This window comes from Lytechinus pictus, chromosome 8 (genome assembly GCF_037042905.1).
Source record: "Lytechinus pictus isolate F3 Inbred chromosome 8, Lp3.0, whole genome shotgun sequence".
NCBI lineage: Eukaryota > Metazoa > Echinodermata > Echinoidea > Temnopleuroida > Toxopneustidae > Lytechinus > Lytechinus pictus.
In genome coordinates, this window is record NC_087252.1 from 988,569 (window position 1) to 1,015,083 (window position 26,515).

Below are 26,515 nucleotides of genomic sequence, written 5' to 3' on the forward strand. Positions count from 1 at the left end.
ATAATGTTTGCGATTAGAAATATATGTCGTTATTTAGTCTGCTGTGAAAACCCTTTAGTCGAGTTAAAGGGTCTGAATGTAAAGCATATAATGGCTTGTGTACTAAAGGCAATCGCGCTGTTTTATATGTTCTAGTCTTTGTGTGGAGACCAGGCGCGGTTCTAGACTATGATTTTTTACTTTTTTTTTTGGGGGGGGGGGTGCTTGAGAAATTTTCGACTTAGGTTTATTCTAATACATTGAAAATGGCCTATTGTGGGTAGCCTTATACTGACAAAGCAGCTCCCCCCCCCCCCCCCCGTATAAAAACATTCCTAATATCATGCGTGAGAGCATAGCGACCGAGCAAACAAAAACCACACATTTTGAAAGGCTAGAGAATTTATCATTTATATCATGATACGGGCCTGATGGGTGTGTGTAGATGAGAGTGCTGAGGGGGTAGGACTGGTATTCAGGAAATAGGTTTGTGTTGTTACTCTCTCCAGGCGTTTATTCCACAAAATTTTGAGACTTTAAACATAAAAAGGTATAATAAAACATGGCGAGAGATGGGGTTTTATAAATGCCAATGACACCCAATAAAAATATTACGAGGGAATGTTTTGACAAGGGAGAAAATGTTTGAACCTTGCATTTGCAGCACTTAAAGAACTTTTATGTTTGAAAAAACATCTGAAAGCGCTATTAAACCATCAAACTTGACATAAAATACCATTAAAGATATGGGCCCGTATTCTGATAGCAGGTTTAACTTAAACTCAGGTTTAAAGTTGTGGTTTAAGTATAGATAGCCATTTGTTACATAAATCACTAACAGTAGAGATATCATATACTTCAGCTCATTTGGCTCTCAAATCATTCATGATTGTCTTGGAAGTATAAATACATGATTGTCTTCACCATCGATGAATCAGGAAAGAGCACAGTAAACATAAGAAACATACAACTTAATAAAAAAATTGATACTTTTGGCTTCCCATACTCAAACTACAACTTTAAACCTGAGTTTAAGTTAAACCTGCTATCAGAATACGGGCCATGAAGTTGTAATTTTTTGGAGTACTTTACAAGAAAAATTCTGCATTATAATTTTGCGCGCAAGCGCGCCTAAAATTTGGGGTATTGTCCTCTCGCCACACAAAACATGGAGAGACATTCCTGACTTTAAACTATGTGTTTTAACAGTTTAGCCTCAATCGGGGACTGGGAGTATATAGCGACAGTCATTTAAATATCCTAAAGAATGACAAAATTTCGGAGCGCTTTTAAAGGACAAGTCCACCCCAACAAAAAATTGATTTGATTAAAAAGAGAAAAATCCAACAAGCATAACACTGAAAATTTCATCAAAATCGGATGTAAAATAAGAAAGTTATGACATTTTAAAGTTTCGCTTAATTTCACAAAACAGTTATATGCACATCCTGTTTGGTATGCAAATGAGGAGACTGATGACGTCATCCACTCACTAATTCTTTTGTATTTTATTATATGAAATATGAAATATTCTAATTTTCTCCTCATTGTCAAGTGAAACAGTGATCAATTACTCCCTGAACATGTGATATTAGCATTGCTTAATACTATATGATTCAGTCAACTCGGTCCCTATGGTCACATCTGTAAAAAATGAAATATTGTATAATTCAAATAATAAAAAACAAAAGAAATAGTGAGTGATGGACATCATCGATTGACTCATTTGCATGTCACCGTGACTGAGTTGTGCATATCACTGTTTTGTGAAAAATAAGCGAAACTTTAAAATGCCATAACTTTCTTATTTTACATCCGATTTTGATGAAATTTTCAGTGTTATGCTAGTTTGATTTTGCTTTATATTTATTCAAATCAACATTTTGCTGGGGTGGACTTGACCTTTAACAGACATTAGTATGTTGTATATTCGTTGTGGGTAAAGTATATAGAGTAATATATAGGTTAGTCTGAAAAAATGCAAGGCAGTCTACTATATAGCAGGAGATTATAGACTTCGTATACTCGTGCTTTTATTCTGCATTTAGATGCTATTTTGCGAGGGGGCGTTTGGCGAGAAAATGTTCGAATTTGAGTAGTAAAAACTTTGATTTTAGAGCACTTGACAACATGAATGGAATACTACATTAATCAATACATAAATACGCATATAGGACCTACGTACAGTATACATCTATTTTTTTTCTTTGTGGTCGAAAATTTAGGGGAGGGTCTTGAGCGATTTTTTTTTTTTTTTTTTTTTTTTTTTTGGGGGGGGGGCTTCAGTCCCCAAAGCCCCCCCCCCTATAACCGCGCCTGGTGGCGACCCACTTATTGATCTTAGTTTCAATCAGGGTCTGTGCCTGCAGACTATTATATCATTGACGTGTGAGTGTGTGCGTTAGAGAGGATGTGGGTGTATTTGTGAGGGTGTGTGGATGAGATATAATGTACCTAAACCTATACACACACACAAAACAACACATTGCGTTCCACCCACATGTGTTCCATATATACCGCCATTTTTTCTACCTGTAGCCCACTTTAAAGAGGACGTCCATCCAAGCATAATATTGTCTGAATGAGAAGAGAGAAAAAAAATGGCGTGGAAATCGGACGTAAATTAAGAAAGTTGTGATAATGTTTCGCTAGTTGAAAACTTCATAAAACGGGATGGCGGTTACTACATACTGATTCCTTTCAGGTTGCATGGACCTATTAACGTCGAGAAAACAGAAGATATTCATTGGAGCCAATCCATGGTATTTTTTCTTCATAGCTCATTGACCAAGTGTATGAATATGAGAGTCCATCTAACACTGGAGGGTAACTACTGAATTTCCCTTTCCCAAATTGGGAAGAAATATCAGCAACTTTTGGGCTATATTTGACTGGTGGAAGGATTGTGGCTATTTTACTGTTTCAGGTGATGAATTTGATCCCTCAGGAGGCGAATTCGATTTATTTTGAAAATGAGCCGACCGAGGTACCCTTTTCCGCATATGGATTGTGAGATAATATCCTATGCACTGGTAGAAACATTCGACCCCCGAATTTCGTCCTTATTTTTTAATGATTTTTTGAAGTGCCACTTTAACACACGAAAATTTCCCATAGACGCCGAGTCTATGGGAAATGTTTTGGACCCGTGAGAGCATCAGTTATATATGTATTGAAATATCGTCTCGACCCCGGGGGGGGGGGGGGGCCACTTACATTGACGAGTGGATACCATGCGCGACCAAAAAAACACGTAAAAAGGATGTCTTTTTCAAGATAGGGCACGTTACGTACGTAACGTGATAAGGGTGTCAAAAACACAAAAATAATTTTAAAAGGGTATCTATTTCGCTAGGAAAGTTACGTGTTTAGGGTCAAATTTGCGGGGATGATAAAACAAAATTAAAATATTTTATAAAGGATGTCCTTTTTGCCCCAACACTACGTGTTTAGAGTCCGATTTGCATGAGGTATGGAAGCTTGGGGTCGTACTAAACCAAAATTGATGTGTAAAGGTAAACCAACGACCGAAGGACCTGTGACAACAAAATATTCCTGTACTTATTTAGGGGTTCGTTTCAGGGAATACTTGCCAAGACTAGAGTATCGTTTTGTTCCCAATACTTGTTAAGGGTAGGGTTTCACACGCCAATACTAAAAGCTAGGTTTTCATTCCACTATTCTTTAACAAAAATAACTCGACCTTGTATTCAGATGTCGAATAGAGACATGATATCACGTGACAGTATCAATACAAAGAAATGTAACTATCCGACTGGGGGCTTTCAGTCGTATTCGACGGTAGATATCAATAATAAGATAATGGCCACATGAAGGCCTCAGCGTCTGGCATATTCGTTAGCCACTTCTTCAAAATGACCAACACTAATCAAGCCGAGAATGCCGCTTGACTGCTTCATATCAATCAATGCTTAGTGTTTTGAGCGTCTCACTTTTCAACCCAGGAATCATAACATCTCTAAAATCAATCCAGGTTGCATGGCATGGAACTGTAAAAACTAAATTATCAGCTTCAGCTGGTCCTGTCTCTTCGGTCGCCTGATGATGCTGCATTTTCTGTTATTTGACAGATGAGTGAAAGGACGAAAGAACAGACCATATTCTGTCCTGGATCGAGGGTATATAATTATGAAGCTGGAGGGACGAACTTAATGTTGACACAATTAAAATCTGTTTTGGCTTGAAAAGAAGTCTTGACAAGTGTGTGTGTTTAAATGTCACCATCTGACAGGACGTGACCAGGGCTCGAATCTCCAACCTCTGCATCAATTTATAGCTTCCTCATTGTAGCTTGGATCATACAGTCGCACACCACACCGCCCAGGAAAACATTGACGAGCAACGTCTTGACCAAGAAAGATCTGGAATATATATCCCGACCCGGATCGAAAGACGCACATGTACAAACTAAGATGGTGGAGGAGTCGCACAGACCGTCATTGAGAAGGTGGCTCATTCTCGCAGGCGTGTCCCTGACCTTCTTCCTCGAGGTAGGGGTCCTGAAGAGCTATGGTGTCTTCCTGAACGATATCACCAGGGACCTTGACACGACCACTGGATTAGTGGGACTAGTCTCGGGACTTGCTCAAGGAATTATGTATTTGTTAGGTAGGTACATCATTGAGGTGATGATGGTGATGATGATGGCAATGATGATGATGATGGCGATGATGATGATGATGATGATGATGGCGATGATGATGATGGATTATGATGATGATAATGGATGATGATGATGATGGATGACGATGATGATGATGATGATGATGGTGATGGTGGTGGTGGTGATGATGATGATGGTGATGATGATGATGGTGGTGGTGGTGGTGATGATGATGATGATGGTGGTGGTGGTGATGATGATGATGATGATGATGGTGATGGTGATGGTGGTGGTGGTGGTGATGATGATGATGATGATGATGATGGTGATGATGATGATGATGTTGATGATGATTTTGACGATGGTGATGATGACGATAATGATGATAGGGGTGATTATGACGGTGACGATGATGACGACGATGATGACGATGGTTGTGGTGGTGTGGTGGGTGATGATGATACTGATGACGTGGATTTAAATCATGACTATATTCATAGAGGAAACGTCTTCAAATGGTTTATTTCCAATTGCCAACTCTTCTACTACCATTTGGTCTATCATCAGTTCGTCTACTCACCACATGGTCTACTTTCATTTAGACTAATGCCATTCTGTCTAATAACCAGTTGGTCCAAAAGCCATTTAGTCCATATACCATTTGATCTAACCAAACTAAAGTGTCAATTGTGAAAAATGAATGAAAATTGGTATTAGACCAACTGGTTATTAGACGAAATGGTAATAGACGAAAGGGTGATTAGACGAAATGGAGATTAGACGTAGTGATGATTGGACCAAATGGTTGTTAGACGAAATGTTGATGGACGGAATGTCATTCGACTAAATGAAGGTAGACCATGTGGTGAGTGGACGAGTTGGCAGTGGACGAACTGGCAATTTACCCTTCAAAGTATGTCATTCGACTATATACATATCAACATTGCCATCAAGATCAACGATCATTAGTGATTACGATGATGCAATTATTGTATAATCACAATGATCATGTTTAATTATGTTTATAGTGATGATGAATGGACGTGATCATTCTTAAAGGTCAGAACGTTGCATGTGGGGCTCAATTTCTAAATCATCGCAATAATCCCAAGCGAGTGAGCGAAAAGTTTGGCATTTACAAACAAAAATCTAATTTGTGACCCTCCCGCCCCCCCCCCCATTTTCTTGTCTGACTTCGTGTTTACTGTGTTTTTTTCTCTGTCTTGTAACATTTTAAGGGGATGCCCCCCCCCCACAAGCCCCGCCACTGTCTATGCGCCAGTGATTAGAGAAAAAACCCATCAATATTAATTTCTCTCCCTCCGTCTCTATCTCTGTCAGTTCCCAGTCTTGTCCCTATTATCTTTCTATAACTTTGAATTTAATGACATAGATTTTGAATATAGTGCATTTTTAGTACTTTCACAAGTTTACATGATGAACAGACAAAAATTTAGGGGTATTATTACTTAAGGTTAACGTTATTTCAAAGCTCTATTTACTTTGAAGTACTAATTGAGCAACAGTGCTGATACCTTCTCATTATTGATATGAAGAGTTTAGTTGCAAAAGGGGTTAGGTCCACTTTTTACCATTCCGAGAAAAACCATGTTTTTTATTCTCACTTACTGCAATACTCTTATGAGAAAGTAAATTGTCATGATGTACTACCCTATCAAGTGAACATAAAATTGAGTATAAAAGAAATCTACCTGTCTTCAATTTTTTTCTATATATTCTTTTAAAAATTATCATCGTGGACCTTACCCCTTTTAAAAAAGTGATTTTTGCCACTTTTATTCACGTTTTCATGTGAATTTCAAATTTTCGTTGTTTTCATCAGAATGACTAAAATTTATAGGTTTTGAGACAGAAAACAATAAAAAATTATGAACATTGGACCTAGCCCCTTTTGACAAATTAGCTCTTCACTAATAGTTTGTTTTCAAAAGGGGTTAGGTCCACTCCAAGAAAATCATTTTTGTCTCACCTGCATAGCAGAGTGAGACTATAGGCGCCGCTTTTCCGACGGCGGCGGCGGCGTCAACACCAAATCTTAAACTGAGGTTAAGTTTTTGAAATGACAGCATAACTTAGAAAGTATATGGACCTAGTTCATGAAACTTGGCCATAAGGTTAATCAAGTATTACTGAACATCCTGCCTGAGTTTCATTCATTCATTCATTCATTTCATTTATTTTCCACAAATCAATCAAAATACAAAAACATATAACTCATTCCAAAATAGTATGCATAATTACAATATAAATGCAGATTCAAAGTGGATGGACCTAAAGTAAAGCAAAAGCTTGTTGTGGATAGGCCCTTAACAAATAATTAATGTGTAATCATTGATAGCATTGATAGCTAAAAATAGTTACAGAAAAAATAGAGCTGAGCTCGGAGAAAGTTACAGAAATGGACAAGGACGAAAACAGAGAACGTTACAAAGAACAGGGACACACAGGTTACTAGACAAGACAAGGAAGACAAAGCAAAACATAAAAGAAAGAAAGAAGGAAAGAAGACCCGTCTATTATATTGCTGTTCACGATTGCGACGTTTAAGGATGACATGAAATATTTTGACAGAATTGGTCGTATGCCAATGAAATAGAAAATAGTAGACGGGTCCTTTGTAAGGGTATATAAGGGTAATTCATTCATTTTGTTTTCAATCTTGTCAAAAAACATATTGTCAGTGTAATATTTTGAATCTTGTTTATATATTAATAATTCATCATCATGTGGTGTAAAATCAAAATTTAATGAGTTGGTATTAAGATCATCTGCCATTAGCTGATCAAAAACATCTGGGGCAAAATTCCCAGAGGATTCATGAGTAGGTGTATGAGCATAAGTTTGGAAAGCTGAATGAAAATCATTATCATCCAATGCTAAAAAAGGGAAAATGTTACACAAACTCATCATGGGTGTGAAAGGATGTATATATCTCAGTGTACATGAACATCATGGTAAATACGACATACCGTAGCAAGTAATATTGAACATATGTAAGTAACATAAATATATGGGACATGTTTTTAGGGAATTCAGAGCTGCAGATACCCAGACAAACAAAAACACATGATAAAAACATTTAACGGATGATAAGCGTAGCCGAGAACGAGGTGACAAAGGGATTGGTTCAATTAAATAATGGGGCAATCTAGTCTCTCCTGCCAGAATTAAAGCAAAGTTTTCATATTCTCTTATAACAGTAGCATAGGAGTCAGGAGGTCAAGATATAGGGAAGACTGAGGACAGGGAGAGAGAGAAATAGAGAGAGTAGGGAGGAAAGAAGGGAAAAAAAGAAGTTTACATCGTTGAAGATTTTTTTTTTTAATGTTACAAAATACAAATTCAGTAGTTGACATATCATCATGATCATGATATGTCGAATGAGAAAAGAAAAAAAAAACATTATATACAGTAAACGATATATATACATACAAGCAAGGTCAATGTCTATTCCACAGAAGTATAGATTCAAGTCTATTCCACCGAAGAAAAGGCATGTCACATGACTAAGGTCATTTAGGGTCAATGAACTTAGACCATGTTGGGGGAATCAACATCAAAATCTTAACCTAAGGTTAAGTTTTTGAAATGTCATCATAACTAAGAAAATATATGGTCCTAGTTCATGAAACTTAAACATAAGGTTAATCAAGTATCACTGAACATCCGGCATGGGTTTCACGTCACATGACCAAGGTCAAAGGTCATTTAGGGTCAATGAACTTTGGCCGAATTGGGGGTATCTGTTGAATTACCATCATAACTTTGAAAGTTTATGGATCTGATTCATGAAACTTGGACATAATAGTTATCAAGTATTACTAAACATCCTGTGCAAGTTTCAGGTCACATGATCAAGGTAAGAGGTCATTTAGGGTCAATGAACTTTGGCCAAAGTGGGGTATTTGTTGAATTACAGCCATAAATTTGAAAGTGTGTTGGTCTAGTTCATAAAACTTGGACATAAGAGTAATCAAGTATCACTGAACATCCTGTGCACATTTTAGGTCACATGACCATGGTCAAAGGTCAATGAACTTTGGCCATAATGGGGGTATCTGTTGAATTACCATCATAACTTTGAAAGTTGATGGATCTGACTCTTGAAACTGGGACATAAGACTAATCAAGTATCACTGAACATCCTGTGCGAGTTTCAGGTCACATGATCAAGGTCAAAGGTCATGTAAGGTCAAAGAACTTTGGGCACGTTGGGGGTATTTGTTAAATTGCCATCATATCTCTATAAGTGTATTGGTCTAGTTCATAAAACGTGGAAATAAGAGAAACCAAGTATCACTGAACATCTTGTGCGAGTTAAAGTAGTTTTCAAAATCAGCACTGCTACTATATTGAATCGCGTGATGCAGGTGAGACGGCCAGAGGCATTCCACTTGTTTAATCTCCAATATTGCAATATTTTTATGCGAAACTAAATTTAATGATACCCTACCATGAGAACATAAAATTGGGTATAAAAGAAACCTACCTGTCTTCATATCTTTTAAAATATTATTTTCCCAAAAAATACTGTGTGGACCTAACCCCTTTTGCAACCAAACTGAAATGGACCTAATCCCTTTTGAAAAAAAGGTGATTTTTCTTTGCCATTCTAGATCACATTTTAATTAGAATTTCAACTTTTATTTGGTATCATCTTATAGAGCTACTAAAAATCTATACATTGAGACAAACAAATCAAATTTGATGAAATATGGACCTAACCGCTTTTGCAAGTGAGCTCTTCATATACGGTTCAGAAAGCAGTATTTAAACAGACTTAGGGATGATTGCATTTCGTCTTTAGAATCATTGGACCTTTCACACGCTCACTCGAAAACTGTGATTTGAACGGAATGGAACTGGAATTCACCTCAGGGAGTAGAATTTGAATTCGTGATTGTGATTACCGTTCGTGATTCTAATCATGTTTTAGTAAGGTTTCACACGTGCTAGAAATTCGTCATAAGCCTTATTTTTCGCTGCACAGCAAAAACTGTGGTGTTAACCGGTGTACATAGAGGACCACACCAGTTATTTTACACCGGTGTTAAATTGGTGGTGTTAGTTTTACACCTATAGGTGTTATTACAACACCTATGGTTGTTACATTTACAATCTTTGGTGTTATGTTCAATCTCTAGGGTGTTATTTTAACACCTCAGGGTGTGGTCCTCTATTAACACCAATTGGTGTCACTTTTAACACCACAGTTTTTACAGTGTGGAATCATCATTCAAATTAAGTTTTTTTAACCGTGTGAAAGGGCGGATAGTGATTTTTTTTCTCATCGGATTGATAATACAGTTAACTAAAATTTAAAGATTTTGCCAGTGTTTTATTTGAGGGATTGATAGGAATTTTAGCTCAGCATTCTGACCCCATGAGACCCAATGTATTGGCTCAAGTCTTGACTGCGTATTTCGATACACTGCAAAAAATCCGGTACTGATTTAACACCAGCCCGGAATCTATATAAAATTATGTCCACACCGGCCAGAGAAGTATTGAAACAACACCAGTTTGGAATCAAACCGATGCTGTTTTAATACTAATTGATGTTGTATAAACACCTATCTGGTGTTAGACCAAAATCAAACTGGGCCCTTGTTTAAAACTTCTCTGGTGTGGACGTATATAGATACCGGGCTGCACTGTAAAAACTGTGGTGTTAAAACTGACACCAATTGGTGTTAATAGAGGACCACACCCTGAGGTGTTAAAATAACACCCTAGATATTGAAAATAACACCAAAGAGTAAATGTAACAACCATAGGTGTTGTGATAACACCTATAGGTGTAAAACTAACACCACCAATTTAACACCGGTGTAAAATAACTGGTGTGGTCATCTATGTATACCGGTTAACACCACAGTTTTTGCTGTGTGGTGTTAAATCAACACCGGTGTTTTTGCAGTGTATACCCAACTTTCAAAAATGCCATTTCAGAATTCCGGTCTGATTTCCGACACTAAACGTTTTTTTTTTTCGTTTGGCCTATTTTAATGTCAATGTAAATTTAAAGTGAGGAGCATGAATTTCACTTGAAATGTTGAGGTCTTAAGAAAAGGGAGACAATTGGATTTAAAAAAAAAGTTGGTTTGAAAAGGTATTACACAATCTTACTGTAAATGTCACATTCGCATGCTGCTTACAAATAACAAAGAAAATTATGATTTTGAGACGAATCTGAGGGTAGCCTATAGAAATAGTCTAGATCCGGACGTTTGTAGTTATTTTTCGAAAACCCTACACTCACTCACTCACCCCGCGGACAGAATACTGTGTGAGATGAAAGAGTGTAGGTTTTTCCAAATAAATGACTACTAACGTCCGGATCTAGACTAGTAGAAATATTGAGGACACTGCGGGAATTTAAACAAGGGAAAAAATGGGATGGGATCTATAGAGAGAGGGGAAGACATGGAAGAGAAAGAAAGATATGGAGAAAAGAAGCGAGAAATGAATGATAAGAGAGAGAGAGAGAGAGAGAGAGAGAGAGAGAGAGGGGGGGTGGAGAGTGGAAGAAAGGGTAATAAGCGGGGGGGGGGGTGGGGGTGCGAGGGAGAGAGGAATAAGAAGAGCAATATGTAGAATGGAAAAGAGAATTAAAGAGATAACGTGGAAACAGTAAGAGTGAGGGGGGGGGGGAGAGATGGGAAGACTGAGAGTGAAAACCGAAGGGGATGTGGGATAGCGAAAGGAAGAAAAATAGCATTTTGGAGAATATGGAAGAGGAAAATAAATAAAAGGAGAGAGAGGAGGGCCGGGGGTAATAAGCAAAGGCCTGTGGCGACAACTGGGCATTTTAATAGGAGGGGGGGGGGGGGGAGCAAGATGCCGATATGCATCTTTATCAACAAAAGTATTTTGTTTTATAAAGACTGCATTCCTCCCCGTCGTCCTTTGACACTCAAGGACGATTTGCTTTGTTAATGCAGTCTCAGAATAATGGTGTTTTTTAATAAGAAAAAGTGAGGGCTGAGGAGATATCTTTCAGTCTCTGAAACCCTTTCAATTCACTCATCTGAAGGTTTTCAATTCAATTCGATTCAAAACAACATTCACTGCATTCAAATCCGTTAACTTTTCCTTTTTAGGGTCCGTAAGTGTATATATCACTGCTGTGTGTGGGCCCTACAAGCGGAGCAACCACAATATTGCCTTTCCATTTCTATATGTTGATTAAAATTCGCAAAATCTATTTCAAAAGACTGCCCATAAAATAAATTTGGCATTCTCCTCAGAAAGCAGCTTTTGTAGTAAATCTAAGATACGATTCTTCGTGTTTTTTTAATACTTTTATTATTGATGAAATATTTTGTAAACCTTAAGATGTATTACGCGCGGGACGCGCGTTTCCGTTTTACACCCTGGCGAAGGCATTTTCCGGGAAAATAGCCACAAAGCGACTAGTGAAGAGTCTACGTCTACGTTTGTTTACATAATCAGCTGGGCGCGCGATCCAAAAGTCCGCACCGAAGATATCCGCAGAACATTATGAAATGCAGCTGAGCTTATAGACCAAAAGCTTCAGTCTCTGTATTTTGGTTGTTCCGCTGAACTATATACGTTGGCTTCATGATTTTTTTTTTTACTTTATCGCACATGATCGTTTATATGAATGAAAACGATTAATAGCTAAAATATTGAACAATAAAACACATAATTACTTTTTTTCATATTATATCTATCATATCTGTCTATCCACTATCTATGTTATAAATCAATCTATGGAACTACATGATATATCTATCTGTTATTTTGTCTATCTACTCTGTCTCTCTCATTCTCTATCTACCTATCTATCTGTCTATCTATCTATCCATCTAACATCTATCTCTCAAATTCTCTATCTATCCATCTGTCTCTCTTTTATTTCTCTCTATCCATCTATTAATCTACTCATGTGCAATATCAACACTGCTTCGACTTCCTTCGGGAGTCTATTTCTTCAGCTCTACTTTTCCCTTTTTTGTGCTCGATTCGATTCAATTACTATACTTTATTTACTTGTTACCATTGTTAAATGTCTTGTATTGCATAATGAGTTTTTTTTCTGAAGGTTGCCTCCTATTCTCTTTCAAATTCCACCTCTTGCTTTCCCTTCTCTTTGTCTTATCCCAATTTCTTTCCCTTCTCTCACCTCTTTCTTCTTAATCTTTCATTCCACTTTTTTTCTTCTTTGGTGACACTTTGTAGTACTTTTGGCCTTTTGTATTTATTTATGATACATTTCTTTTTCATCTGTATGAATTTGTATTGTATTTGATATTTATTTATAATGTTTACTTTATATTTTGTTATGATTCTATTTGTATGTAAACATTCACCTATTTCAGTCTTTGACTGCTTGTGATTGTATTTTGATAGTTTTTATTGCAATAAAATCCAATATATATATATATATCTCAAATTCTCTCTATCTATCCATCTGTCTGTCTTTTTCTCTCTCTCTCTATCCGTCTATCTATCTCTCGAATTATCTCTATCCCTCTATCTGTCTGTCTCTCAAATTCTCTCTCTCTCTATCTATCTATCCATCTGTCTGTCTTTTTCTCTTTATCCGTCTATATATCTATCTATGTAACTACAGTATAAATCTATCTGTTAATCTTCTCTGTCTCTCTCATTCTTTATCTATCTAACATCTATCTATCTTTCAAATTCTCTATCTCTCTCTCCCTCTATCTATCTATCCATCTGTCTGTCTTTTTTTCTCTCTTTCTCTATTTCTTTTTTTCCGTCCATATATATATCTATCTATCTATCTATATGATCTCTCCATCTCTCAAGTTCTCCCCCTATCTATCTATCTATCTATCTATCTATCTATCCATCTCTCTGTCTTTCTCTCTCTCTACTTCTATATCTTTCTATCTATCTATCTATCTATCTATTTATCTATCTATCTATCTATAACATCTCTCCATCTCTCAAGTTCTCACCCCCATCTATATCTATCTATCTAAAAAGTCTCTCTGTCTTTCTCTCTCTCTCTCTCTCTACTTCTATCTATCTATCTATCTATCTATCTATCTCTCTATCTATTTATCAGTCTTCTATATCTATCTTTCGACATCTAAGTGTATCAATCCATCAAACTTCAATTTTCTTTCTATTATATGTATCTGTTTATTTTTATTTTGTCTGTCATTCTATTCATTTAGTTAATAATTTATATTTAGAAAACAAACTTTTTCATAATTTTTCATTAAAAAACCGTAACTGCAAAAGCATGTTCGGATTTCACTCATATGACTGCTCTCTGTACATGAAGTGCCGAGGAACTCTATGCTCTGATCAGTATGTGCAGATTCCAAGCGGTGGTGTGGGACTCGCCTGTGTCGCACGCTGCAACCAGCGACGCGTGTAGACTCTTCACTAGTCGCTTTGTGGCTATTTTTGCGGAAAATGCCTTCGCCAGGGTGTAAAACGGAAACGCGCTTACGGCGCGGACATAGCAGTGTAATTTTCTCTACAAATTGATCCTGTATTTTTGTTACTCCGTCTTTGTCTTTCAGCTCCAGTGAGTAGGTTCTTGATGAAACATTTTTCCACACGACAGGTTTTCATCACCGGAGCAATAATTGGTAGTTCATCCTACATAATAGCTTCCTTTTCATCATCAGCTTTGCAATTTGGAATTTTTTTGCTCTTATCAGGTAACTACATAACAAGGGTATTATTCTCTCCGTTTAGGCGTTTAGTAGGGAGTTTGCGCACTCACTGAACAGACGCTTTCTATATCGCAGAGATATCACGCCCTCTACGTCCTCGTCAGGTGCTTCATCCCTGCTTTTTGTCAAAGCCCTTCAATGAAAAAATCTATCGAAAATCGGTGGATCAAAACAACAATGTCGTCCTGGACTCTGGACAAATTACTTTTTTGCACTTTTTCGTCCCGTCTGAATCTTCGGACGATCTGTTGTCCTGGTCCACCAACTTTCGACAAAAGCTTCTTACATGTACATTTTTATTTGACTTACATTTTCAAAGGAATTGGTGCGTTATAGAAAGCGTCTGCGTCGTGATCGTTGCGAAAAAAATACGCTAGTCTGATCTTTATCGGTCTAATTCTTGTTCTAGAGCCATTTTATCTTTGTTCTAACGGCCATCTAGCCAAATCAATTGCACTGTGAAAAATGAAGTGCTATTTAGCAGTCAATATACAAGCACTGTAAGTGCTATAAATGAGCACTTCCTTTTACAATTTTTTTAATATGTCTACTTCTTCTTGCCACCTAATAAGTCTGAATGTAAGAGGATTAAGGAACAAACATAAACGCAGTCAAATATATAGATGGTGTAAACAACAAAAAGTTGATATATTGTTTTTGCAAGAAACCTACTGGACTGAGGAACTTGAAACCATTATTAATATGGAATGGAGAGGAAAATGTTTCTTTTCACATGGTACCAATCATTCTTGCGGTGTTGCTGTTCTTATAAGTGACAAAGTTGTTTTCACAAAATGATGGAAGAACTTTACTCCTTGATGTAATGATAGAAGGTAACAATTATGTTTTAGTCAATGTCTATGCACCTACTGAAAGAAAAAAGAGAGAACATTTCCTACTGAAAATGCAAAAGTGGTTATCTCCTTATGATATTTCAGAAAACAAAACCCCTTTTATCTTAGGTGGTGACTGGAATTGTATATTGGATACAAAGAAAGATGTTCAGGGTAGTCAAAGTTCATACTATAAAACACCACAAAAATTAATTCAACTTTGTAAACAAAAAAGATTGATAGATATTTGGAGAAAGACCCATTTAAATACGAAACAATTTACGTGGAGAAATTTATATTTGAGAGTTGCATCAAGATTTGATTATTGGTTAATAAGTAAAAACCTGCAAGCAAAGGTCACATCAACTGATATAAGACCCTGCTTTAAAGCAGACCATAATGCTATTTCTCTCAAATTGACGACATCAAATATTTTAAAAGGAAGAGGATGTTGGAAAATGAATACAGAGGTGTTAAAAGAAAAGTGTTTTAAGAAAAAATTAGATTATTAATTAATGATATTTTAGAAAGTACAAATTTATCTCCTATGCATATATAGGAAAATATATAGATTAAAGCACGTAAATTCATACAGAGGTATTGTAAAAGCAAGGCCTGCAAAAAGAAGGATACAAAGACTATTTTAGAAAAAAGATTCGCTGAACTCCAAAGAAAATTTGATGTTGACATTGATTTCAGTGAACAGAAAGAATACATCTGTATAAAAAAGAATTGGAACAAATATATGAAAGAGAGTGTAAAGGTGCTGCTATTAGAGCAAGAGTCAGGTGGTTAGAAAAAGGTGAAAAGTGCACAAGTTATGTTTTAGGTTTAGAGAAATACAATTAAGAAGAAAAATATATTACCCAATTGCTATCTGTAAACAAAGATAAATATTGTACTAAACAAACAGAGATATTACAGGAAGTCGTAAAGTTTTATTCATTGTTATATAGAAAATCTGATATCGATAAAACTGAGAGAAATAATTACTTTAACTCAGTACATGTTCCAAAGCTGAGTGATGAGGGAAGAAATAAATGTGAAGGATTGTTAACAAGTGCCGAATGCAAATGTGCTGCTTTTTCTATGAATAAAAACAAATCACCTGGTCTGGATGGTATTCCCATAGAGTTTTACCAAACCTTTTGGGACGACATCAAAGATATTTTATTGAGCGCTCTTAATGAATGCTTTACAAATGGAGAAATGTCTGAAAGTCTGAAAGCTGGTCTTATTACAATGATTTGTATGAAAGGAGACCATAGATATCTAGAAAACTGGAGGCCAATCTCGCTTTTAAATTGCGATTATAAAATAATGGCCGCACGATTGCAATCGGTTATTGGACAGATCGTTAACGAAGAACAAACTGGTTACATAAAACATCGCCTGTCTGCCTCCAATATACGTCTTACAATCGATGTCATTGAATTTATGAAAAGCAAATATTTAGATGGTGCTATAATGATGGCAGACTTTTCTAAAGCTTTTGATGTAATAGATATCAATTTTGTGTCCTCATGTCTGGAAAAAATGACTTTTGGAAATAATTTCCAGACATGGATAAAAATATTGTACACAGATATTCGAAGCTCTAGTATTAGTAAATGGCTTGATATCAGAGCCCTGTTCAATGCAAAGGGGAATCAGACAAGGTTGTCCACTTTCAGCATTACTTTTTGTCCTTGCAGCAGGATTTATGTCTAAAAAAATAAGAAATAATGAATACATAAGAGGAATACCTGTTTTGAAACCAGAAGATAATTGTGAGGTTAAAGTACTACAATATGCTGACGATACCCTGTTCTTTGTGTTAGATAAACGATTACTAGAATTGATAAATGAAGAACTTGAGTTATTTGGGAATGTAGCAGATCCAAAACTTGATAAAACTAAGACAGTAATTATGTGGGTGGGGAGAAGTAACTCCAAATGGTCACTCAATGATATTGGTTTATCATGGACAGATATTCCTACAAAATTCTTAGGGTCTTACATCTCACCTGATATAGAAAAAGCACATAAAATGAACTGGGAAAATAAACTAACGAAATTGCAAAGATTATTAGATAATTAGAGAAAAAGAAAGCTTACTCTTTTTGGAAAAGTAACCATTGTCAAAACTCTAGGTTTAAGTCAGTTAGTACATATTCTCATGGTTGATATTATTCCTGAGAAAATGTTAAAAGACTGAATTCTTTAATGTATACTTTTATTTGGCAAACAAAGATTGAAAAAGTGAAAAGAACTATAATGACCAACAAACTGGACAATGGAGGGGTCAACATGATTGATCTTTATACCCAAAAGTTGAGCTTTCGACTAAAATGGCTGGGGCGCACTCTTGCGTCTATTAAAGGAATGTGGTGTAAATTCAGCCTTTATTGGTTTAATATTTTAGGTGTTTTGAAACTACTCCTTAATTCAGACTTTGATGCTTGGAATATAAAACATATATGCAAGCACCATCTTCCAGTCTTTTACATTGAAATATTACAGGCCTGGTTAAAGATAAAGAATAATGCTTGTTTGAAATATCACCCGAAAGTACATGGTGTACAATACGAAATTTTGTGGCACAATAAAAATGTAACCTTTCGCAGCATCACCCTATTTTTTGAAGGATGGTATGAATCTGGGATAGTATTTTAAAAAGATATTCTCAGGAATAGAAATTTCTTACCTACAATGGAGATTAATTCCCTTCTTAAATCGCAGAAGAGTAAGCAAAGATTGATATTTGACTACACTTTATTACGTCAGGCTATCCCTCAAATTTGGATAAATGATATTACAACACATTGTACCAACCGCAATAATAAACCTTCATTAGAGTTTCCCAAAATAGATGTAGGGACAAAAAATCAAATAAAAAATATTCATGATATTTCAAGTAAACAATTTTATAGACTATTATCCTTAGATTTATCGAGCACTAACAGATAATATGGTCACCATTAGATTGGACAAAAACCTTTAAAAGAAATTTGTGTCACTGTAAAGAAAATAAACTGAAAGAATTCAATTTTAAGGTTATATATAATTTATCGCCAGTAAGAAAGAATTTGTTTAAATGGAATGCTGTAACAGATGGGAGATGCCCGCATTGTTACGTGGACGAAGATAATGTACATGCTTTCCTTGAGCGTAAGCTAAATAAGAGATTCTTTTCTTATTTAATGTCGACCTTCAAATAACAGAATTGCATTTACTTAAGGCTCACAAAGAAACCGGACTTGATTCTTTTCTTACAATTGCTTTTTGGTGCATTTATAAATGTATACTTATAAGAAACAAAACAGGAAGATTGTCGAGAACTAAATTTTGAATATTTGCTTGAAAAAAAAAATGTAAACATGTGATGTGATTTTGAATGTTCAATTATGTATATAATAAATGCCCATGGTGGGTTTTAAAAAAAAAATGAGCACTTAATTTTTTTAAAAGAATTTTGTCTAATTTGCAAAAAACGCAATAACTATTTCGCCTTGCCAACTTAGTCTATATGGTTGGATGAACTATTTATAAACCCAATTTTCATTGTAGACCTGAAATAGTTATATGAGTGAAGAAAGACGTAAATCATGAAGAACACATGGATTTTAGCTAGGGATATTGATTTTAGGATATCCTTTACCTTTTTGAATTGCTTCCTTGCCCAAAACAAACTTAATAGAGCCCCCCCCCCCTCCCCACACACTGAGGCCAACGTGATGATATCTGCTTTAAACGGAGCTGTGGTTCAAATGAAATGGGTGAGGCTTGATTTTCCTTCTGCTAATCTTTTTCAAGCTTGGGAAAAATGTGGATAGACAAGTAAAAAATGAAATGTGAAATGTTAACCAACTTTAAATGATAAAACCTCAGTAACAAATGGCGGAGGTGACTGAAATAAACTTATGTTTACATTCAGTTATGCCCTCAGATCCAGCTGGCACAAAAAGGTAAAGGTTGTGCTAACCTAGAGTTCAAGTGTTAATTTGGGCAGCAAAGTTGTTACAAAATGTTTAAATGCATCTGTTTGATTTCAGTTGGCTAAAATGCAAAAGAAATGTATGATCGATGTACCGCACGGTAAGTTTGTATTAGCATTTTTCCTTGGCACAGCGTGGAATAGAGTATTTCTGCGAGTTTTACAAATTAAAATGGACAGTGCTCACTCAAGTGTAACATTCTGTCAAAATTGTTACTTTTATTTGATAGATGAGACCCAAACCCAAGAATACATGAGAAAAAAATATCAAAATGTTGTATAATTTTCAATTCCCAGGACGTTTGAAAGTGTAACTATTTATTGATATGCACTGTGTGTTTATACGTATATACATATATTTATATATATATATATAAGATTTACCATGATCTGGATCCATTACTTGAGAGAATTCAGCTAACCCTGTTTTAATTGTTTACCAATATGGCACAAAATGCTTTGTTAGGAAGCCAAATCAAAAGAAGTTTATTTACTTTATTAAAACCGGGTTGGTCGAATTTGCCTCTGCCATAAGAAATATTTCTTCACTTCAGGTACCGGCTACAGCTTGGTGGCGTTTCCTGCTCATGCATTCCCGGTTCAGTACTTCCCAGATAAATTCGAATTAGCTTCCAGCATCATCGCGACAGCTGGAGGTCTCGGCATGATGGTGCTCCCTGTCATAGCGGAGCAATTTAATCGCATCTATGGTTGGCGGCAAGCCATGTTACTTCTTGGTGCTGTCAGCCTACACAACATCCCCATCGGCGCGTTGGTGAAGACAAAGGAAAGTACTTCCGGGGCAAGGACACCGTCACCGAATGATGATGATGTGGTGCACCATGGAAATGAATATTGTTCTACAAGTGTCTCGGAACCACTTTTAAAGTCAACGTCAGTCGACTGTCAAGCTGAAACATCATGTGGTGAGTCATCGAGCGGCTGTAGAAGAGATGATTATGATGGAGATAATCACTTGAATGCACTAAGTAACACCAAACCGAATACACAGTCAAAGGATACTTCAAACCATCTCCTTAAATATAATAACTCTAAGACATCGAATGTGATTTCCAATTCAAAGACAATTGTCACCGAAAAAGAGACGGGTAGTGTCAACAACAGCTTACAAGAATCACTCTGGCAATCGTTGAAAATTCTTACAGGATTTGACCTGGTGGAAAAGAAGCCAGATGTTTTGAGTAGTATATTCGCCATACTTACGCTAGGCATGTCTTACAGTGGTTGGATTATATTTGTCGTGCCAAACGGCATCGCCAAAGGATATCCACTGGAAACGTCGATACTTCTTGCAGCAGTCGGGGGAGGATCCAATATTTTTGGACGTTTCATCATAGGGTTCGTAAGCAAATGGCAACTTTTCTCAAATCAAACGCTATTTGTTATGTTATGCGTTGTGTGTTCCGTAGCATACGCAATGAACATCTTATCAACTCATTTTTGGACCTTGTGCGTTCTGGCGGTCATAAATGGAAGCACATTAGGTGCTATGACAACAATGCTATCATTTCTTGCCAGGGATGTAGCACCTGACGGGGACGTAGAGGGCGTGATATCTCTGTTTCTTGTTGCTCTAGGAGGAGGTCTTCCTCTCGGTGGCTATGCTGTTGGTAAGATACTCGGACCCCCTTCTCATAATTCATTTAAATGCAAATATTAATTATGTGTGTGGGTGGGTGATGAGAGCGAGCGCGTGCTTGTGTAGGTGTGGGGGTGGTAATGTTTTACATTCGTCCATTTCAAAGAAAAGGAACTCTGGTGCTCTGTTCCGATCTCATAACATAACATCTCTGCTCCTGATTACAACTACCAAATTTGATTACTGTCTGGCAAAAAAATGTATCTAAAGCAAAAAGTTTTAACAGATAATCATCATCTACCGTTATTTTTTGCTAAATCATTTTACCTCGTTTTGGTATCATGTTTTCAGGTTGGCTATTTGACAGATCCAAGTCCTATGACGTGCCTTTCATGTTTCTTGGGTCGGTCGGCCTTGTCTCAGCCTTTTTTATCATCATCCCAAGCATCCCCAATACGTGCTGTTGTGTCTACCAGTCAATCTGTAACGCCGTCTTCACGAAATGAAATTCGGAAGGTTCCAACTGCTACAGCTTTTTCTGATACGACACTACAAAAACCATTGACTCTTTTTCCGTAAAATAATATCTACATGTATACTACCCCTACTACTACTACTACTACTACTACTACTGCTGCTGCTGCTGCTGCTGCTGCTGCTGCTACTACTACCTCTACTACTGCTACTACTACTAATACTACCACCACCACCACCACTACTACTACTACTACTACAACTACAACTACAACTACTACTACTACTACTTCAACTACTTCTACTACTACTAATACTCCTACTGTCACGTGGCGAGTGATTTTTTTTATTATTTACCTACTGCTGCTTGACACAAAATAAGGAATACGTAAAACTGATGAATACGGTTATCAAAATATTGAATCAAATCTCTTAAATCATTATTTTGTTTCCTTTTGATTTGTTTTACAATAATTGTACATGAAAATATACAAATTGCTTATATAGCGCTCAACATCAAAAGTCTCTAAGCGCTCTTCATATGCAGCGGAACTACCCTGGCTTTAGCAGAGCAGCGGTTACGTGTTCAGCGTTTTTAGGAATAAATTCCTGCCAGCTAGGTTACCTCACCCATTTACCTCACCTGGGTTGAGTGCAGCACACTGTGGATCAATTTCTTGCTAACACAAAAACTGCATTTATACCAGCTACAGTCATTCTCACTTTTGGACATGGTAGATGTACTATACAAGTGCTTCATGGACCCTCCAGGACATTTTATACTTTGGCCGAGTCAATGAATAAGATGTAGGCCTAGTCTAAGTAAAACTCGTTTGTGTGAGTGTGTGAGTGGGGAGGGTTGTGAGGGTGTGTGTGTGTGTGTGCGTGGCTCACATATATGTCATGAATTTTGTTTTCTATTATTTGTTAATTTCATGTTTATGTTCTTTCCATGTCTCATCTGGTTTTGAATATGTTACTATCAAATCGTTTAAGCGCGTAAAATACTTTCGCTCCCGGATTTTATATTATCATAATTCCGTGGCCATCTTTCAAACAACAATATACCAGGCACATAATCAAGTCTTTTTTCGTCTTTTATTGTCTGGCGACGTTGAAACAAATCCCGGTCCGAACTATAAATTCCCTTGTGGTCATTGCAAGAAACCCGTTAAAAATAACCAAAATGGACTGTTGTGTACCACTTGTCAAAAGTGGTATCACACTAAATGTCTTGAGATCTCTTTAAAGGAATATACTAGGCTGTATCAAAACCCAAATGAGAATTGGATATGTTTAACCTGTTCATTGCCGCCATTTTGTGACTCCATTTTTACACAATCCTTGATTGATGTTCAACCCACCTCAACAGTTAATGCACCTCCTATCCCTGAATTTAACACACCTAGTGGAATTGATAAGGCTGTTTTATGCAAATCATTTAATGATATATTTAAAGCAAAAGGGTTGCATTTCGTTCATTTAAATATCAGATCCATTTTATATAAAATTCCTGAACTACGCGTCCTTCTCTGCGAAAGTAGAATTTCAGTAATTGCAATTACTGAAACATGGTTGAATTCGTCCATAAATGATGAAGAAATTTATATCGATGGTTATTCTATATTAAGACGAGATCGTGCAGGCGACCATGGTGGTGGGGTCTGCCTTTATATTAGAAATGATATTGCATTTAATCTAAGAGAAGATCTTACACCTGATGGTATTGAATCATTGTGGATCGACATTCTATTACCACATACAAAGCCTATTACTTTAGGTGTAGTCTACAGACCCCCGAGAGACAATCACTTTATTGATTCTCTCCCAGATATATTGGACATATTAACAAAAGATGATGAGGTTATACTTTTAGGGGACATGAATATTTGTCTATTACAACAAGCGGCACTGACCAAAAGATACAAGAATATTTTGAATTTATATGGTTTGAGCCAACTTATAACAAAACCCACCCGAACTACACCTACCACTTCTTCATTAATAGACCATGTAATTTGTAGTAAAGAAGAAAATATTTGTCAAAGTGGTGTTTTTGAAATTGGCTTAAGTGATCACTATTTAACGTATTGTTCAAGGAAACTTATCAGGCCTGTATTCGGGCAGCATAGAACTATAAGCATTCGATGTATGAAAAACTATTGTGAAAATGATTTTAATTTCGTTTTATCTCAAATCAATTGGTCTGTTATATTTGAATGTAATGAAGTAAATATTGCTTGGTCACACTTCAAAAGTATTTTCATGTCAGTAGTTGATAAGTGTGCACCTCTAAAACAAGTAAGAATTAAGCAAAGAACAGAAAGATGGATGAACAGTGAAATTATTGGTTTGATAAGACAACGAAATATAGCTTTCAGGAAAATGAAAAAGGATATTGGTAATTTAGAACTCGAAAGGAAATTTAAACTATTGAGAAATGTGGTACAAAGGAAAGTGAGGAAAGCTAAAGACGAATTTTTCCAAAATCAAATTGAAGACAATAAACATGATTCTAGGAAATTATGGAAGAATCTCAAAGAGTTTAAAAAACAAACAAAAAAATATTCAGAAAAGTGTTATTAATATTGAAGGGGAATTATGTCATGATAATCTAAAGATAGCCAACGAATTTAACAATTATTTCACAACAGTGGCCGATAAATTAGCTTGTGAGCTCCCCATTACGGACAGAAGTGAGTTTGGGGCCGACAGTCCTAATTAAAAAAAAACTATACGACAATAAAGGTATACAAAGAGGCTGTTTTAATTTTTCTCCTGTCACAGAAAAGTTTGTATTAGATGAATTATCCAAGTTGAAAATATCAAAAAGTACCGGACTTGACTTGGTTCCTGCTAGATTTTTAAAGGATGGTGCAAAAAATGTCTTTATACCTTTAACTTACATTATTAACCTATCTATTCAAATTGTACATTCCCTGATGAAATGAACATCGCTAAAGTCACACCACTACACAAAAAGAAAGACAAAACTCACGTTGGGAATTATAGACCTATTAGTGTGTTAAGCATAGTGTCGAAAATTTTGGAGAAATGCGTGTATTCTCAAATTGAGAAATACTTTAAAGAATACAAAATCATATATGAATTTCAGTCTGGTTTTAGGAATGGTTATTCTACTGAAACATGTTTAATTCACTTGTTGGATTTTGTTAGGAATGAAATTTCCGAATGCCGTTATGTTGGGATGGTTCTTCTTGACTTACAAAAAGCATTCGATATGGTTAATCATGAAATACTCTTAAAGAAATTAGAAGTGATGGGTTTGAATTTAGCATGCTTGAATTGGTTTAGGTCTTACTTGACCAATCGCCGTCAAGTGGTATCCATGCAAAATGTACTTTCATATTCTATGCCTATAAAGTGTGGAGTTCCACAGGGGAGCATATTAGGTCCAATTCTTTTTATGTGCTATATCAACGATATGTGTATTTGTGTTAATGAAAGTAAATTACTTTTATATGCAGACGACAGTGTTTTACTCTACTCTGATACAAGTCCTAAGCTGATCGGTTAAAAATTTAGTTTAGAATTATCAAATTGTGTTAAATGGATGACAGATAACAAGCTTAGCTTACATGTTGGTAAGACTGAAAGTATTTTGTTTTGTTCGCGGGGTAAGTCTAAGCATACAGATGATATCAATATATACTATAACAATCAATTAATTAAGAGACAGAATTCCGTGAAGTATTTAGGCCTGATATTAAATAGTGATCTCTCATGTACATCTATGGTTGACTCTATTGTCAAAAAAGCTAATGCTCGTTTGAAATTTCTATACCGGTACCAAAATTGCATGAATACGAAATCCAGACGCATTTTAAGCTTTTCATTAATACAGTGTTTATTTGATTATGCTAATGCAGCATGGTACTGCAGTCTTGGAAAGGTTGATCAAAAAAAGTTTATAATTATTCAAAATAAGATTGTTAGATTTATTACTTGCTTACACCCAAGAACACATGTTGGGAAGAATGAAATCGAAAAAGCTGGCCTTCTTCGCATAGACTTGAGGTCGCAACAACTTATACTTCACCATGTTCATAAAATTTTCTATTCAAACGAATATCATTACATATCAAACAATTTTACACGGTCATCTAATATTCACGGGCATGAAACAAGAAGTAGTCTGTTTAACTTTGTTGTACCTATGAGAAAAGGTCAAATTGGTAATACATTTTATTATAAAGGTATACATTTTTGGAATTCCCTCCCTAATCATGTTAAATCGGTTAAGACTTTTACACAATTTAAAAGAGTATTGAAACAACACTTAAAAAATGTCTCCACTCTGTAATGTTAAATATTCTTTCTAATTTCATGTGTATCGTGTATAGTCTTATATATAACTATTTAGTTATGATTTATTTAATCAACTTGTTTCACATTGTTTCATCATATTTTGTTGTTTGCGTGAAAGTTTGATGTCAAACTTATTGTACTTTTTCATATCTTAGGTTTTAAGATTCATGAATCTTGTTTTAGTTACGATGCATTTAGCGCTACTTAAAAACTGATTATTAGTGTAATTCTCATGTGTAACTTAGAAGTAATGATCGTTTACTCAACCTGTTTTACAATTATTTTAATCATATTTTGTTGACTGCGTAAGTGTTTTTCATGGCAAACTTATTTGTTTTTGTCTTTTTATATATTAAGTTTTACAATTCATCGTGTAAATTTGGTGGTCTAGACTTAATTGATGTAGTTTGTAGATTTCTATAGGTGTTTTTTCATAGATGTACATTGTCTTCAATTACTGATGTAAGGACCCCATTGGAAATAAGCCATCTCGGCTTTCATGGGTAATCCTGTCAAGGTATACACTTCTGTTTATAATTTCCTTGTACTTGTAACATAGTTACCTGACAAATAAAATCAATCAATCAATCAATCATAACAAAATATAACTTAACTTAACAATAATTGTCGACTCGATCCCCCATCATCTCATCTGGCCTGACATGCCCCACTCGGCCCTGGTGGTCGGTCCAGTTTCTGGCCTCTGCAGCTTGCGATGTCTCTTCCACTCGGCCTCGGCCTCCGCAGACAGTGTTGCCTCTTGATGAGTAGCCCCCAGATCAGAGAGATGTGGCTTCAACGAATTAGTGGACGAGATCGAGCCCCAATGATGACATGAATTTTGACGAATCATGTCGGTGGAGCACCGGCGCGCGGCGGCAGCTGGGGTCGTTATCTCGTCACCGACGTAGTCCCTCAGGTTTAACTTCGACTGCCTATACATACATACATCTGTGGTCTATTCTAGCTTAGGTGGTGTTACGATACTGCAACAAA

General features: G+C 36.1%; 1 protein-coding gene across 2 annotated transcripts; it reads left to right on the forward strand.

Annotated features, from left to right (window-relative positions):
• The first annotated feature begins 2,520 nt into the window (after positions 1-2,520).
• Positions 2,521-26,115, forward strand: LOC135155013 (monocarboxylate transporter 7-like). Of its 2 annotated transcripts, XM_064103320.1 has the most exons (5): positions 3,767-4,608; positions 14,152-14,292; positions 19,175-19,217; positions 19,671-20,747; positions 21,068-26,115. In XM_064103320.1, the coding sequence occupies exons 3-5, from the start codon at positions 19,184-19,186 to the stop codon at positions 21,220-21,222; spliced, it is 1,266 nt and encodes a 421-aa protein (XP_063959390.1). In that variant the 5' UTR covers positions 3,767-4,608; positions 14,152-14,292; positions 19,175-19,183; the 3' UTR covers positions 21,223-26,115. The 2 variants fall into 2 exon arrangements, with proteins under 2 accessions (XP_063959389.1, XP_063959390.1); XM_064103319.1 differs by lacking the exon at positions 19,175-19,217 and having other exon boundaries at positions 2,521-4,608.
• The last annotated feature ends 400 nt before the right edge of the window (positions 26,116-26,515 follow it).

Coding starts and splice junctions, on each gene's coding strand:
- LOC135155013 (XM_064103319.1), top strand. CDS start 4,413: ATGGTGGAGGAGTCGCACAGACCGTCATTGAGAAGGTGGCTCATTCTC. Junction 4,609..14,151: donor AGGAATTATGTATTTGTTAG/GTAGGTACATCA, acceptor TTTGTCTTTCAG/CTCCAGTGAGTAGGTTCTTG. Junction 20,748..21,067: donor TCTCGGTGGCTATGCTGTTG/GTAAGATACTCG, acceptor TCATGTTTTCAG/GTTGGCTATTTGACAGATCC.